The 15,799-nt window shown below is 39.4% G+C and overlaps 1 protein-coding gene across 10 annotated transcripts in view; it reads left to right on the top strand.

Moving 5' to 3' along the window:
• PDLIM5 (PDZ and LIM domain 5) overlaps positions 1–15,799 on the top strand; it is a 123,026-nt gene that overhangs the window by 59,563 nt on the left and 47,664 nt on the right. For 7 of the 10 annotated variants that reach the window (XM_088056766.1, XM_088056761.1, XM_088056770.1 and 4 more), the window contains exons 4-8: positions 7,324–7,366; positions 8,610–9,004; positions 13,544–13,561; positions 13,860–14,032; positions 15,397–15,433. In XM_088056766.1, the coding sequence (XP_087912892.1) occupies positions 7,324–7,366; positions 8,610–9,004; positions 13,544–13,561; positions 13,860–14,032; positions 15,397–15,433 (666 nt within the window). Of the gene's footprint in view, positions 1–7,323; positions 7,367–8,609; positions 9,005–11,580; positions 11,598–13,543; positions 13,562–13,859; positions 14,033–15,396; positions 15,434–15,799 lie in introns of all 10 variants that reach the window. The other 3 variants (XM_088056769.1, XM_088056767.1, XM_088056768.1) reach the window with 3 other exon arrangements.

Below are 15,799 nucleotides of genomic sequence, written 5' to 3'. Positions count from 1 at the left end.
TGCTTCAGCTCTGCTGTCCTAGTGCACCTGTGGTGGTTTTCCCCAAGGGGGATGGCCCATGGGAGCCCCCCAAACATATCTGTTGCAGTGAAGATATGTTCAGGTATGTGCTGGCTGCAGAGCCCCTGTGGTGAAAAGGCCCCTGACAGCCTTTGTGGCACTTTGCCAGTCAGGTCCTGTGCTCATGCACCTCGAGGATGAATATTCATCCCTTGCTGCTGGGGTGATGTGGGAGGGAGGCGAGAGGTGTCTGAGAGGGAAAGAAAATTGGCTGGTTTGCTGGTGGGTCCCACTGAGAAGTTAAAAGCTTAATGATATTCCTGACCTTAGTGAGAAATAACTGAATCCATGGTGTTGTCCTACTAAAACCAACACAAATTTATCCTTTTAAATAGATTTATTGTCATGTTTCTTTATTGGTGGCTACTGCCACCAATAAAGAAAGTCCCTGGCTTTTCTGGAGCAGTCCCAGGCTCAGTGATTTTCCTGATAGCCATGCAGTTGTGGTAGGCTCTCCACATGTCTGCATATTGTAGTTAGGATGATCACAGCTTGAAACCCCACAGATGGAAATTCAGAAGCTGAATTATTAGGTTGCTCATATTGGTCTTTGTATCACCTGAAGTCAGGAAGAAGCAGGAGGTGGTGGGGCAGCTGGGATTTTGCCAGATTTCAGGACAATACTTTTGGAGTCTGGGTGAGTGACACCACTTCCCATGCTGCTGACCTAGTAAGGACAGGGCTCTTATATGCTGTTGCTGCCTGACACCTCAGAAACAGTTTTCATCCCATTTGGTTAAGTACACTTCCAATGTCCTTCTCAGACTTCCTGGAAGTAAGGAATGGGTGAGCTGCTTTGTAGAGGAGGGGTGTGCTTAGCTCCCAGAAGAAGTAAAATATAATGTAATGGCTCTCTAAATTGCTAATTCTTCATTTGAGAAAAAATGCTCATTCCCACACACATGCTTAGGGGGAAATATTAAAAATACCAAATAAGGACATGTTGGGGATTGGGAAGCTGTTTGTGGTGAATTTCCGGTTAAAATAGATATGACTACACTTTCGAGTTTATTTGGGCTATGTTTTAAACAAAGGAGGTAATTTAAACATTAGTCACCATATTGTGGAAAGCACTGGAAAAAATAATTCAGTGCATAGTTTTGAATCTTTTAAATTATTACTTAGATCTGATGACAGACTGAAGTCAATGTGAAGCAGAGCCTTTTTTTTTAAGGGTTTTGGAGGACTGACTAGATCTGTGAGTTTTTTAGACCTGTGCTTTTCTTTAAGATGTCTGTTTTTTAAAAGGTAGCTTGCTGTATTAAAATTACTATCTAATAAGCACTGATAAAGAAAATCAAATGTATAAATGATAGTTTATTAGAAGACCAGATAGCAGTGTTTCATCTTGTCACTTGCCTTTAGCTGATATGTCAACACTATTACTTAGCAAGACAGCTTTAGGAAGGCTTTAAAGTAAAGAAAAAAAATAGTTATAGGAAGGCATAATGGATAAAATTTATCTGTCATTTAGACATGCTGAGCTACCACTTGTATCTAGGCTGCTTTATGACTTTTCTAGGACAGCTGGCAGCAATCTGTCGTACAGGATTGTAAGGTGTTGGCCATACTTGGGACTGGGGATGCTTTACCTGAACAGGCTTTAATCAGGGCAGTCACAGGCAGGTGGGTACAAATGTCCACCTAGTCCAGAGCTAATCATAAGAGAGGAACTCCAGGTTGCTAAAACTTCTGCTTTCATGGAAGCAAAAATCATGTTTTTAAAAGCCTGTGACAGAAGGTGAGATAAATTCTGTGGTATTTTTTCCTGAGCTTTCTGCTTGGTTTTTGGTTTTGCTGTAATAGAATAAAATATTATCTGCCTGCACTTAAATTCTCTTTACAAATGTATTGGTAGGGTTGCCACAGACCACAGGAATGAGAATACGAGGAGTTGTCGTCTTTGGGAGGTCTTAAAAACAACTAATCCCTTGTGGGTAGGAATACCAAAGCAGAGGGTAGCTTTTTCTTTCCTAAAATATCAGCACTGTTTATTTTAACACATAATGGTGAAATCACAAACCTTTTTTAAATTTAAGAGCAGAGACCTAAATTTGATTTGGCCAACTATCAAGCAGCCTGTAAAGCAAGAACATAATTTTTCTTTCTTTTACCTGACGTAGTGCTTCATTGTACCCTGGTGTGCTGGTGGAGGAACACTATGAGGATGTGAAGATCTTTTGTAATGTATAGCAAATGAAAAAGGCTGCACACACTTTCTATTAATTTACCCCCTTTTAAACTTACTGAAGTTGTAGCATCTGTTGAGAGTTACTCAGAAACTGGCTCTGTTCTAGTGCCCAACCACCCTCTGGGTGCAGCAGCACTGACATTTCCGTTGTTTGATTGTAATTAAATCATACCAAATTATTTGTCATAATTTGGTATGTTCAACTAAATGTAAGCTAGCATAATAAACTAGAACAAAGGAAATGACAGGTGAAATAAAATGTTGACAGCCATCTCTTAGCAACCACAATGACCTGAGTACGGATTTGAAAACATTGCTGTTTCTTAAGGCAAACAAAAAGAGAAATCTTTGGGTTTTTGCAGTGACTGCAACAGATTACAGTTTTCATTGAGTTGTACTTAATGACGATTTTGCTACCTTTGCTTTTCCATGTGCTGGGCTGTGGAAAAGTTTGCAGTCTTGAGGCCACAGATGCTTGCCCTGGCAAGATTGCTGAAGTGCTGATGTACCAAGTGATGTTGCCTGGGGCAGTGTGTGCTTCTACAAAACTGTGGGAAACACAGTTGTATGTTTTTGTATTAATGTATGCAAGGAAACCATTTCTGAAGGTGTAAAGTTGCAACAAGAAGCGAGCTTTACAATGTTCATTCTTCTACTTTTGTGAGCCAGAGCAAAATTGGTAACAAGTGAAGTATGTCTGTGATGGAGAAGGGGCTTGTGTTTAAGGAAAAAAAAAATATTATTTGGATTGTTCTTTTTTCTGTGCTTTAAATTATGTCCACATTTGTTTTTATTCAGATAACCCCTAGTGAAAGTCATGGTTTGTATATACAATTAAATGCTTTCTGCTTGTCATCTTTGTTCCATGAGTTAGCTAATTTACAGAAAGCAAATTTATTTAGCTTTCTCCCCTGCCAATTGACTGCTCTCTAGAAGTAAAACGAAGTGAAAATGAAATGAACTAACAGAACTGCAGACTACGATGCAAGACCATGAAAAATTCAGGTTTTCGGAAGGAAGATCTGACCAGTGGCTTTTCAGGGATATAGCATCTGCTGCCAAAACTTGTCTCCTGATGATTCACCAGCTAGGAAAAAGGAGTTAGTTTTGAAAATTGGAAGGGCAGGATGCAAGACAGGAAGAGAATCCTTCCTCTTTTCCATCCTTCTGTTAGAAAGGTCAGTTCAGAACAACAAATAAAGTTCAGAGGAAGTTTTCCATCTTTGATTTCATTTGATGGACTTGGCCTTGGTACCCCGGGACAGGATTATGGTTGGGTTTGATCTTAAAGATCTCTTTCAACCTAGATGATTCTATTACTCACTGAAGGTGTTGCACTTTCTTGTATTTCTCACAAGAATTTGAACAATCCTTCTGGTTACAGAAACACGAGAACAACAAACACAGCAGCTATGTTAACACCAGAGTTGTGTGTTCCCCTTGTTTATAGAAGGGCTAGTATAAGCGGTTACCTTCTTGTGACTTCCCCATTGAGTTTTTCATCTGCTTTTTGAGTTATGGGTGCATTACAGTCCCTTGACTAAGGGGGTTTAAAAGGATGGGGGATGATGGGGCTTTAAGTGGATTTCAGAGGAGGCAGCTCTGACATGTCCTTTGGATTCTAGGTTCAATCAAGATTTACAGGTTTAGTGGCTGAGGGTTTGCGTCCATGTTGATTATTGAGATAACAGTGTTGCCATTGATGATCAGTCCTTGGAGGTGGTGTATCAAATTGTACTCACTGCAAAAGCGTGAGGAACTATAGTTTTAGCTTTAATAATGTGTTTTTCCACTTACTAGTAACTATAGAAGGGTTGTATCAAATTGTTTGTGTCTCTTCTTTTTTTTTTTTTTTTTTTTTTTCCATAACTGGGTGACATACTTAGAAAGTGAATGAATAATAGGGGAATTTAAAGAATGAATAGTTTTTGCTGGGCCTACTGCTTACAGTGAAGAGTGGACTAATTCATTTTCCTAATAAGGCTGCTCTGGAAGTTGGAATGTTTTGAATTGCATTAAATGTCATGAAAGTATTCATCAGAGAGGATTGTCTTGTGGTATGTTTAGACAGCAAATTTGATCGTGTTTGGTCAAAATGAGTTGTTTACACAAGCTAAATATATAGCTGCTTTTTTTTCCACCCCCTCCAGTAGAAAAGAAATGACTTTGATATAGAAGCTGTGCAAAAAAATTGTGCACTTTTGTTTTCAGTAATAGTTTGTCAGTAAGCAATGACTGTAGCTGCTGTTTTTGTTGTTCATAATAATTCTTATGAAGTTTAATACAGTAACCATTTGCCAAGGTCTTTTGTGTGAGTTGTTTATAATAAGCCTAAATACTGAGCTCTTAGGTTTTTGCTTTGTTTGTATGTTGTTGAAAGTATTGCATAAACTAATATGCTGAACTGCTAGTTTTAAATCATTCAGGAAATACCATGCTTCAAGCCATCCTGCTTTTTCTAGTAAGTAGTAACAGGGGGCAAGTGTGTCCATCTTATTCTGAAAACCTTTATCATCAGTTATTCATACATTCAATGGGACCAAACCTGCATGAAATCCTAATATGTTTAATTGCTAGGTGGCAAGTGAAGTGCTAACAGCTAAGGAATATGCATGATTCTGCAGTTTAATTACTTTTTGGCTGTGCAGTTCAGTGCTATCTATGAAAATATTGTGGGAAATAGCCCTGAAGGAAGGGTTTTCTTAAATGTCTGTGTTGGATGTGTTTTGCTTCTCAGCTTGAAGTGTGCATTTCCTTTTGTACTGTCTTATCTAACCACCATGCATTTTTCATGTTAGGATCTTGGTGGCTCAGTTTGCTGGGTGAGCATTTTCCTTTTACAACATGGGATAAATCACAGATTTTTAGTTTGATTATGGTCTGAAGTCAACAAGGCCAAGTTTAATTGTTTTAAATATGTCTGTGGCACACAAATGTATGTCCTTGGTTCAAGTATGTTTGTGGGGAAAATGTTATGTTGTCTGTCTGTTTGAAAGGAACATCGTGAACCTTGTGGTGATCAAGCTTTTTTTTTCCCACCTTTTTTTTCTTTTTGTATGATATTTTTGAAGATGAATTATGAAAAGTATGTCTTTGGTTGTCTGGTAATAGTGGCATGAAATAATTTTTGCTCAGTGCTGTGTTGATGAGTATAGAGGCAATGTCGTCCATTGCAAACTCAAATTTTATCGTTTCGTAAAAACCAAAGAAAAATAAATATGCTCCTTTTATAAGACTTAAACAAAAGTCCAGCATTAGCAAAGTTTTTTTATTAAGCGTGAAATATGGTAGTTGGCTTGAATAATTAAAGTCTTCTTAATTCTTCCTGTTGGTCCAGTTTAATAGATGCGTAAAACATTTCAAGTTACTGTATTAAAAATGAACAAGTATACCTAAGATAGAGATAGTCTTAAGAAAGAAAAGTTTCCATATGCATTGGCATTTTTTTTCTCCCTTCTTGTTGCTTTTGTTGCTGCAAATTGACAACTCTGCAATTAGGAGTGATTAATGATGCACCCCAGTGCTGTGGAAGGCCAGAGGTCAGGCTTTCATAGCCTGCACACTCTGTGGGAAAGGGGAGAAGGGACCTGTTCCCCAGAGCAGACAAAAGCCTCTCTCTGTTGAGAATTGCTGTTGATGTGGACATAATGTGTGTCAGCAGCTATGCACATGAACGAATGGGGAAGGCCAAGTGCAGAACATCATCTTCTCATGCTATACAGTTTTTCCTTTTTTTTTTATTTAACCCAACTGCCAGCATGGCATCTGGAATATATACGTATTTCCCTTTTATATAAGGTAGATACTGAACCTGCACCAGGATTCCTGTTGCTGGGATCTAATGAGCCCTGAGGGCCAAATGACTTTGAGGGAAGGAATAAACATTTTGAAAAAAATAGTTAAGGCAGATAAAAAAAGGACAAAATGGAAAATATAAAAAAGTTGTTAAAGGGAACAAGTATGCCTAATTCAATTATAGCTGTCCATGTTTTTCTGGTAAAAACTGAAAAGCTGGTTTATACAGTAGAAGTGGTTTTAAAACTGTAGCCTCTGTTAGCTGATTTCCAGTTAAATGAACCTTTTTGCCTCCCTAGCAAATTGTCTTTTGGAAATGATAATCCAGCTGCAGTTTTTCAAAACAGTATTCAGAAGATGTGTTGGAATTATGACACATGTGTGTCAAAAAGACAATTTTCTACTAGAACAGCACGAAGATACCCAAGTGTAACAGCAGCAATGTTTGCAAACAAAATGTTACTATATCAGACTTTTTCTTGGGTTTTTCTTTTTTTTTTTTTTAAGTGTATGTGTGTGTATTTTTGCATATAAGTATACGGCAATCTGAAAAAAACTCCGAGTGAGTGAAATGCTTTTTACCTGTAACACGTTGCCATTTCAATTTAGATATAACAAAAGCTGTCAATTCTTTATCTATGTAATCCTTTTCATTGCCATACTTCCTTACCTTTCCACCACCACTTTCCTTTCCACAGCAGTTTCAATGTGCCCATTGTTCGGAAGAAATTTTTTGCCATCTACTATAGAATTCCAGTGACATTAGCCTTATTTTTTGAAAACCAAATACTGTGTAAAAAGTTCCTGTATTATTTAACCTGCCAAGTTCTTTGGGAGGATTTGTGTTATTCTAAAAAGAAGTGTTCTGTTTTAGGCCTGTATATTGGCTGTGCACTATTTAAAATATAAATAGTGTTAGATTGATAAATTGACTAGAGCTGTGGAGTTATGTGACAGTTTATGAAAGAATGAAAAACAGAAAGCAGATTGGAGTTGAAGTCTCTGAACTGATGATATAGAATTATGAATTTGTAAATCTAATAGTACTTAATGCTAGATGCCAGATTTCCTAACATTGTATCTGGACAAATGAATTCAGTTCAGTTTGGCCTTTTCCTTGTATTAACAACAGTGTTGTAGATTTAACTTGGATACTTCTTGTTTCCTATAGAGGAAACAAAATTAAGTGTTTTATATACCTATGGGTGGATGTGGGGAGTAGAACAGGGAAATGCTTAAACATTAAAGAGTTTAATGTTTATGTTTTTCTTTTCCAGAGTGTCTTCTATACAAAAACCTGATCATTTTCATGTGACAAAGGTATGTTCATCATCAGAACCAAGAAATGTAGCATGTGGCACTAACCAATTTCCATCTATCAAACCCTGTTGTTGATAAGCACTTTCAGTATAAAATGCTTGTTTTCCATGTGCTACATTAAGAATATTGCAGCACTTGGATCTTTGATTACATTTTTCCCATCCTAAAAAAGAATGGTGAGACATGGAAATTATTATCATAAAGAAAAAAAAAAGGTGAATAAATGTTATTCTCCAGCTCTTGGAACTTTTTTTTTCTTAAGATATTGCTGGTGTTTTCCCTCTATACCTAGGCAAGAAACAGAATTTGGTAGAATTTTTTCAGCAGTGATTTCTAAAATTTTTTTGTGCTGATTTGTTTACTTTAATAGACACTGAAATCTTTCCCAGTATTTGAGAGAAGCTTATCCAAATATTACAATTTCAGAGAAAAAAATCCCCTCACTTTCCTTAAAGCCCTGGAGAATTATTAGTTCTTGAGTTCTTCTAATGTTTTATTCTATGCAACAGTTTCAAAATCCCCTTTCTGATAAAAAAACTGTTTGCGAACTTGAATATACTTATAAATAGACTGTACTTGAAAAGCCTTTCCAGTGGACATAATTAATGTGTAGTATATTACTGTTCTGCTGACCATGACCTTTAAAGGACCCAGTTTGGGAACCACAATGTTAAAACATAGTTCCCAGCACAAAAACCCAACCAAACAAAAAAGAGATTTCAGATATTATCTAACATGGGTATGTGGAGACATTGGGGAGCATCAGTGTGCTCTCATTCTTCTCCTAAAGCTCTTAGCAGCAGATCAGTGTGTGAACACATGCACACTGCATTTGCGTGTGGGGAACGTGCATATCTCAAATTGGGTTTGAGACACGGAATGTGGATTTTTCTAAAAAGCTCTAGTTTTTTCCACATGAGTTACCCGGTGGGTTTTGGAAAAGAGAGATTTTCCAGTTTCTTACGAGTTTGATTTGTGGAGTGTCTGTTTTGGATATGCCGAGAGGAGCTAGCATTGTGGAATTTTGTATTGCTTGTGCATGTTGGGATCATTCCCTCTCCTAAAACGCATGGCTCGGGTTGTTTCCCCATACATTTCATGGCTGCGGGCTTGGTAAAGCTTGCTTCTGTGCTTCACGCTAGGTGGGTCATCTGCCTCGAGAACAGCTGAAATCCCTGCTGAGGAATGTGCATGCGTTTGGCGTGGTTTTGTGTGTTTCTGTTTTGTTTTTCATCCCACATAGGCAGAACCTGCCGAAGTAGTTAAGCCTGTGCCCATTGCCTCTGCTGTTGCACCCAAAGTCACTGCCACAACGAGCGTGGCTTTCAATAAGACACCGAGGCCATTTGGAGCTGTAACCTCCTCCAAGGTCACCTCCATCCCATCACCGTCCTCCGCCTTCACGCCGGCGCAGGCGTCGGCCGCATCCCCGTGTGCCGTGGCCGGAGCGCATGCTAACGCCAAGCCTAACGCTGAGCCGTGGCCGCCTGTGCCGGGCGCTCCTAAACCTGCAGTTCCTGTCCCACGGCAGCACGGTGCCGCCCCGAGCGCCTCGGCCGCCGACGGCGCCCAGGACGCAGCCGAGGGGCCGCGACGAGGAGGCAGAGAGAACCAGGGGGAGAGTAAACAGCAAAATGGGTAGGTGGGATTTTTTTTTTTGCTGTGAGGGGTCTTTCCTCACAGGAAAAAAGCCGGGCTTGTTTGAGGGCTAAGGAAAACACGGCTTGGAGGAGTTGTTTACTCCTCAGAAGTCCATCTCTCAGAAATTATTTTGAAAGTGATGATTCAAAGGGCTCAGCTAGACTTTTGGTGATGGTTTTTCTCACGAGTGACATATCAGTTTACAGAGTGTCACGGCTAAATTGAACAAGGACCATGGAATGCTTTACGTGATGTGTTCTATCACCACGTGTCCTGGACCTTACAACAAGCCTGGTATTAATTTCAATGTCCAATCTCACTGTGTATTTTGACACCCAATACAGTGACTGAAAGCAGCAGGCACTCAAAAATGCAGAGCAGTCTGTCAAGAAGGGTCAGTGGGTGCTGTGATGGCTGGGAATGAGATGCTCTGGAAGACCAACCGTGTCCCTGGCAGAACCAGTGGGAAAAGGTCCCAGAAGGGAGGCAAACGGACACGTCTCATTAATTCTCTGCACATCACAGGAAAAACTTTTAAGATGTTTTCTAAGAATCTGATGGGGTTAAGCAGATTTTTTGCAGTGCTATAATATAAATGCCTCAACTTTAATTTTTACCTTCACCCTAAGCAAGCAATGCAGATTTAAAATGTGAATAATTTCCTTATTCAAATAATTGTTTATGTTGAAGTGGGTATCAGAGACTGGACATTTAAGGGACTGTAAGGAGACATAAAAGGCTTTATCTGGTGTAGCATCTAGATGAGTAAGCAATAGATTAGTAAACTAAATTGAGCCTAGAGGCAGTTCTGGGAGCTCAGACCTGCAGTAAGCTTTTGGCTAGGCATGCCTTGGGCTCTCCCAGAAATTCCTGGGCAGAGTTTGGGAGCTGTAGCCCCTCAGGGACCAGTTTCCAGCACCTCCTGTGCTGGGGGAGAGGAGGAGGCTGGGCCTGATCAGTCCCATGCCAGTTGGCCTCTGTGACAGTTGAGTTAAGTAATAAGAAGGGCTGGAGGGGAACTGTACCTTTCTATTCAGGCTTAAAACCTAAAAGCTGTGGTTTCTATTTCCCACCCCACAAATGAAAGGGACAGGAAGAATGGGCCTTGTCCCTCTCTTCTCTGATACTCAGTATAGAAAACGTATGAAGAACTCTACAGAAAGGTAAACATCCATGCCAACTGAAATACTGAGTAAATTGCAGTTTCAGTTGAGTTTCTTATGGAGTAAAAAAAAATACTTCTTTAGGTACTTATTCCCTTTATGTTTTAGTACGAATATTTTCCATGTGTGGACTCATAATGCAGCCCATATGCATTTTATATTGCACTGTAGCCATGGTAACTTCCAGCCCTTTCTTAAACAGATGATGGCAGGAATCTGCTCTGTAGAAAGTGGGTTGAAATTCAGATATCCCAAGGACTTGCTCACTGCTGGTGCAGTTGTTGAATACACGTTAGCAAACCCTCTCTTATCTTTCCAGGAATACCTTTTTACCATATAGCTGTGTAAGGAGTATTCAAAAGCAGCAATTAGTACTGAAAAAGGGGAACAATAGTAACAAAATTAAGGCTTCTGGAAGGAAGTCCTGCAGGCACAGAGTAAGCACTTTACAATCAAGATTGGATGACTGGGGGAGCACTGCGACGTGCCCTACCTTACTTAGAGGATGAATAATATCATCAAAGAGGATGAATAATCACAGCTGAGAGGTGAAGAAATCCCTGTCTCACTCTGTCTTGCAGATCTAGTTTGGAAAAGTTTGAAAACATTTCAGAGTTGTAAAAACCTACTTTATTTTGCAGTCTTTCTTACTGTGTTTGGGCTGGCAAGTGTCCTGCAGTCCCAGAGCACAAAACAAAAACAAGCAGACAAAATCCACTAAGGTGGTTATACTGGTCTGCTGCTACACCAATTAATTTTACTTAGAAAAGTTACGATTCTACAATGATACTTAAATATCTCCCCATTTAAAATGGTATCAGTGACATCTATAAAATATCACAAACACTGGAGTTTGGAATAATTGATCAGTCTGAAATAAATTCCATTTTGCGTCTGTGGCCTGTATGATTCATTTTCTCAAAACATGCAAAAAACCAACTTGTACCTTGTTCATAGATGGCACTGCTTAGCAAATGCAGTTCTTTAGACATGCACCTTGTTACACTCACAATTTCCTCCCTTCCTCTTGGCTTTCCTCAACAAACATTCAGGATATAAACTATTTGACTTCAGGATGGGAAAGGAAGTTTAATTTCCCTTGTTTAGTTCTGCCTTAGAAAGCAAGCAATTTGCCTTCACTAGCCTGTGTGCAGTTGCACTTGTTATCAAGACCTTTTTGCCAGCTCTTGCATGATGGTGTGCCTGCTGCTTAAAACAGGTAAGATGTCCATAGACTTCACTCAGTTTAAGTTCAGGGGTAAAATTTTCTCTTGTAGGTTCTCTTGATGTTAATAAGTTTGACTTACGTGATAAATGGCTTTACCAGAGCTTGGATTTGGAAACTCCTGTACTGTTTTAAGAAGCAAAGAATTAATTAACACATCAAATACTTTTTTTTTTCCCTTGCAGATAGCAGCAGCGACAAAGTTAGTATCAACAGCACTGGCCTTGAATTATGTTTATTTTTCCTATTGGAATAACCAGCATGTATTCTGGTTTTGCAAAATTACAGCTCTTACAGAGTTATATATTTAAATTTTGCAAAACAGCTTCAGCTTTTCTTAGTGCAATACATTATTTTATCTGCATTGGACATGATGTGATCTTGCTTTTCACTGTGCTACATTTTTCAGCTCATTTTTATTCTACAAAACTTTTGTGTGGTGTTTGTGTGTACTGATAAATTCTTGATGTGACTGTGGTTCATTGGTGTTGGTAATACAACTAGTAAATGGTGAAATACACTATGAAAATAAAATTGCTTGGAGAACTGTGGGATGAAGGGCTGGATTCTGAATTCATACAGGAAATGAAAACTAATGTCCCTGTACTCTGTTTTGTGCAAATCAGGATGATAAGTGGTTGAGGTTTTATTGGCTTCTCTCTTCTCCCCTTGCCTCAAGGCTGAGTTGAGAGAGCCTGTCTTACTTTTTCCTTTGTCTCTGGCACCACCTTGTCGCCACAGTGAGTAATTACTAGTAGACTCAAGCCTTAAAAAGGAGAGCAGTAGGACAAGAGAAATCAGTGGGATTTTTTTCTTTACACCATTTTCAACAAATGTAAAAGACTGATTATTTCACTGGGGTAGTTGCTAGAATGCAGTAAACTACAACTAAATAAGTTCTCAGTTATTTCCACACCTTTAATTACTGCTTTAACTTTCATATTTCATTTTTGCTATTAACTGTTTACGATACTTTAATCCATTTTTCTCTGTACTCCATCCTGGAATTGCCACTGCCTTTGTTTCTATACCTCTTTTTCTTTTATTAACTTTGATATGTGATACATGCTCTCCACTAATACTGTGCGTCAATAAATTAATTCTTCTGATATAATTTTGTATCGTACCTGTCACATTCTTTCAAGTATTAAGTATTTTTTAACCTTAAGTTTTTACTAATGCAGTCCATTTAATGGGCCTAATTCTTACTTGTTAATAGTAAACATCATTCCTCACTCATTTTCCACCTTTCTTCCCCAGAAATACTTTGAACCATAAAAGTACAGAGAAGAGGTAGTATAAAAAATAAAAGCGACTTTTAAAGTTGTGTTGGGTTTTGATTTTCAATACTTACTAGAAGTTGTATGTCTTAGTAGCTAGTTTTTCACAGTTTTCCTCCTGTGTAAAAATAAATGTACACTTAGAGGGTCTTACAGATTAATGCTTTGGAATAACAAATGTAGAATTAGGAGTAATTTATATAGTTTGAATCTTCTGTTCCCTTTTCCCATATTTCCCAAATGAACACATTCTTTACATCACTTACTGGAATCAAAGCTTTTAGATCCTGTACTCTTGAAAGTCTTGCTAGTGCAAGGATTGATAAGAGCCTGTAAGGTACTGTAGGGAAAGTTTCCAGATGGAACAATCACCCCACTATTTTTCTTTCAAAGAGAGTACTTCCTCATTGTGCCTCAGAATGTGGCCATCTACGCTTTCAGAGGGCCTGGTTCTGATCTAGGCTTTGCCAAGTGCAAAAGACTTGGTGTGTACTGGGTGGTCCTTGCACGTGCACACATCTGTGCTGTGCCCCTTGGGAGCTAAAGGGAGAATTTGTCAAGGGGTACCTGATTTGAGCTAGGTAGACTGCCCTGCTTTACCAGAACAAATTCCCCTCTCATCCCTGCAGGGAAACCACCATGAGTTTAATTAAAGTACACGAGTTGTAGGCAGTGATTTTAGTGGTAGAATGAGAATATGGCTATTAATTGGATTTTAGTGCCCTTTCTCTCAAAACTAATTCAGTAGATTAATTAGCTACATTTGTTTCATTTCAGCTTTCTGACTTTATTTCTTCTTTTCTTTTTCTCCTTTTCCTGTTTATGCTGGGAAAACTTTCTCTTGCTGTCTTATCCTGTCGCCTCCAAGGAAAAACCCACCCAAACGGTAAAAGTTTAAACATGTAGATATCTTGATAATACTATCTTTTACTGTCTCAAGTGTTCCGTCAGTGAAACGAGGAGAAATATTTCAGTGGGGTTAGAGTAATTATAAAAGGTGTGTTTGGTTCAGAAAACTGCATCTGTGTTTAGCTGGGCCTCAACTGCTGCCTTTCTGCGTCCCAGCGCAGAAGCTGCCTTTAAATGCTGTGAAAAGTCACAGTCGCGCCCGTGCCTGTGTAGCAGGCCGGAGTGAGGCGTTGTGTGAAGCCTTGCGCTCACTGCCCTGTCTGTCCCTGGCGCAGCCCCCCGCGGAAGCACATCGTGGACACCTACACGGAGTTCTACCACACGCCCACCCACAGTGACGCCAGCAAGAAGCGGCTGATTGAAGACACCGAGGACTGGCACCCCCGCACAGGCACCACCCAGTCCCGCTCCTTCCGCATCCTCGCCCAGATCACTGGCACTGATCACAGTGAGTACCTCGGTGCAAGTGGAATAATGGCCACTGCCCCTGCACAGACTGGTGCGTTTAAAGCTGGGCTTCAGGGGAGGTGAAGAAGGGGAGATATTACTGTAAAACCCTGCTATTACTAAGTAGTTCAGGATATATACATTGCTGGACAGTATTCCTGATTGAGCTGAATTAAAACATTCTAGATAAATCTTAAAATTTCTATTGCTACTCTCAAAGATATTGAAAGATACATATTTGTTGTTTCTTTCTTCTCTCACCAAAATGGAGACATTCCTGATCAAATTCAATGGTTCAGAAAAATTAAGTGTTTTCTGGCATGTAGAAGGTCTTTGTTGTACTTAAGTATGTGATCTGCAATGATGTAACCAATAAGAAACATAAATCTGTAGTTCCTCAGTTTATTCCCAGGTTATGTTTCCACCCTCTGCTTATGCTATGGTGTGATTACATATATTGGTGGAGTGGAACAGGTGATGTTGTGAAAGTCATTCCCAGTCATACAATTTTATGCTAAAACTTCAATTTCATGTTACACTGTCAGCCATAAATTTCTGGCTGAGATTTGTGCTTTTGTGTGAAAGCCACCAGAAGTGCTCTCAGGGGCTCTGAGCTCTCACTCTTCAGCTTTTCTCAGCTAGACCTGCAATAAAGAAGGCATTGACAAGATTGGACCTCCTCTCCAGGAGTTTTTATTAGATCAGCTATTTCTAGAAGCCAGTGATAAGATCTCCCAAAATAAGGGTTATTGTCCACGTGTGACAGATATTCTGACTTTGGACCTGATTGGTCCTGTGTTCAATTCCCTTCATCTGTCCTTGTAAGGGAAGAGTATGGGACCTGAACATCAAATAGTGTTATCCTGTAAAGATGAATTTATCATGCTGACAAATGCTGTAAGAAAATTACTGCACGATTTGCCATCCTTAAAATCAGGACTGGGAATTTACATTATCTCTTGTGCAGACCTCTAGAACCTTGGTGGGAAACAGCCTGGCTGCAAACAGGTGCTTGGATTATCACCTGATATAAACCCACTGGATGTTCATCCAAAAGAAATACCTCTTAACTTCATTCGTCTTCACCTTCTCAAATCACCTGTCCCAATGCCAGCATGGAGAGTGGGCCAAGGGGATGGGCAGAGACCAGCAGAGCCACTTTTCAGCAGTCCTACTGGCAACGAGGCTCCTGAAGTTCATAGATATAACTCATGTCCATTGGGGCGCATTTAGAATCAAAGAATCCTAATGAGCCTTGTTGCAGTTTCCCACTGTAGTGAATACATTGGCACAGCAGAGAATCTCAGTGTTGTGGTACAGTGTCTTTAGTGCCCTAGAAAATAAAAATTTTCTGTTTTCCTTCAGTGAAAGAACCAGAAAATGACGCTGGGAAGAAGACTAAGTGAGTTGATGTTTTACATTTTTATTACTTTGCATGTTTTAATTCTTAACTTTTAGTGTTTGGTGCACTTGTGTGACATCTGGGTATTCTTAAAATGTTCCTTCCGTTTTTGCTTTTGCTTCAGCATGTAAAAATCAAGATCTTTTTCTCCATAGACAAACCTTTTAAAAAGCTGTTGGTACAGTCCAGTAGTAATGTTTGTGCAGGAGCTTGTGTAGAGGTTTTCTGTAAACTTGGACCAATTTGGTTGCCTATACGAGGTCAGCTTGTGTTTTTCTTTCCCAAGTCTAACCAGACATTTTTGATTTGTGAGTGTGAATCTGATTGCAAGACGTAGGTGGGAAGTATTGCTGTTCTGGCTGCAAG

The sequence above is a fragment of the Pseudopodoces humilis genome, chromosome 6 (assembly GCF_049639895.1).
Source record: "Pseudopodoces humilis isolate 2021_Gansu_Grassland_sample_001 chromosome 6, ASM4963989v1, whole genome shotgun sequence".
NCBI lineage: Eukaryota > Metazoa > Chordata > Aves > Passeriformes > Paridae > Pseudopodoces > Pseudopodoces humilis.
The sequence above is the reverse complement of the archived record's forward strand: the minus strand, read 5'-3'. Positions and strand labels throughout refer to the sequence as shown.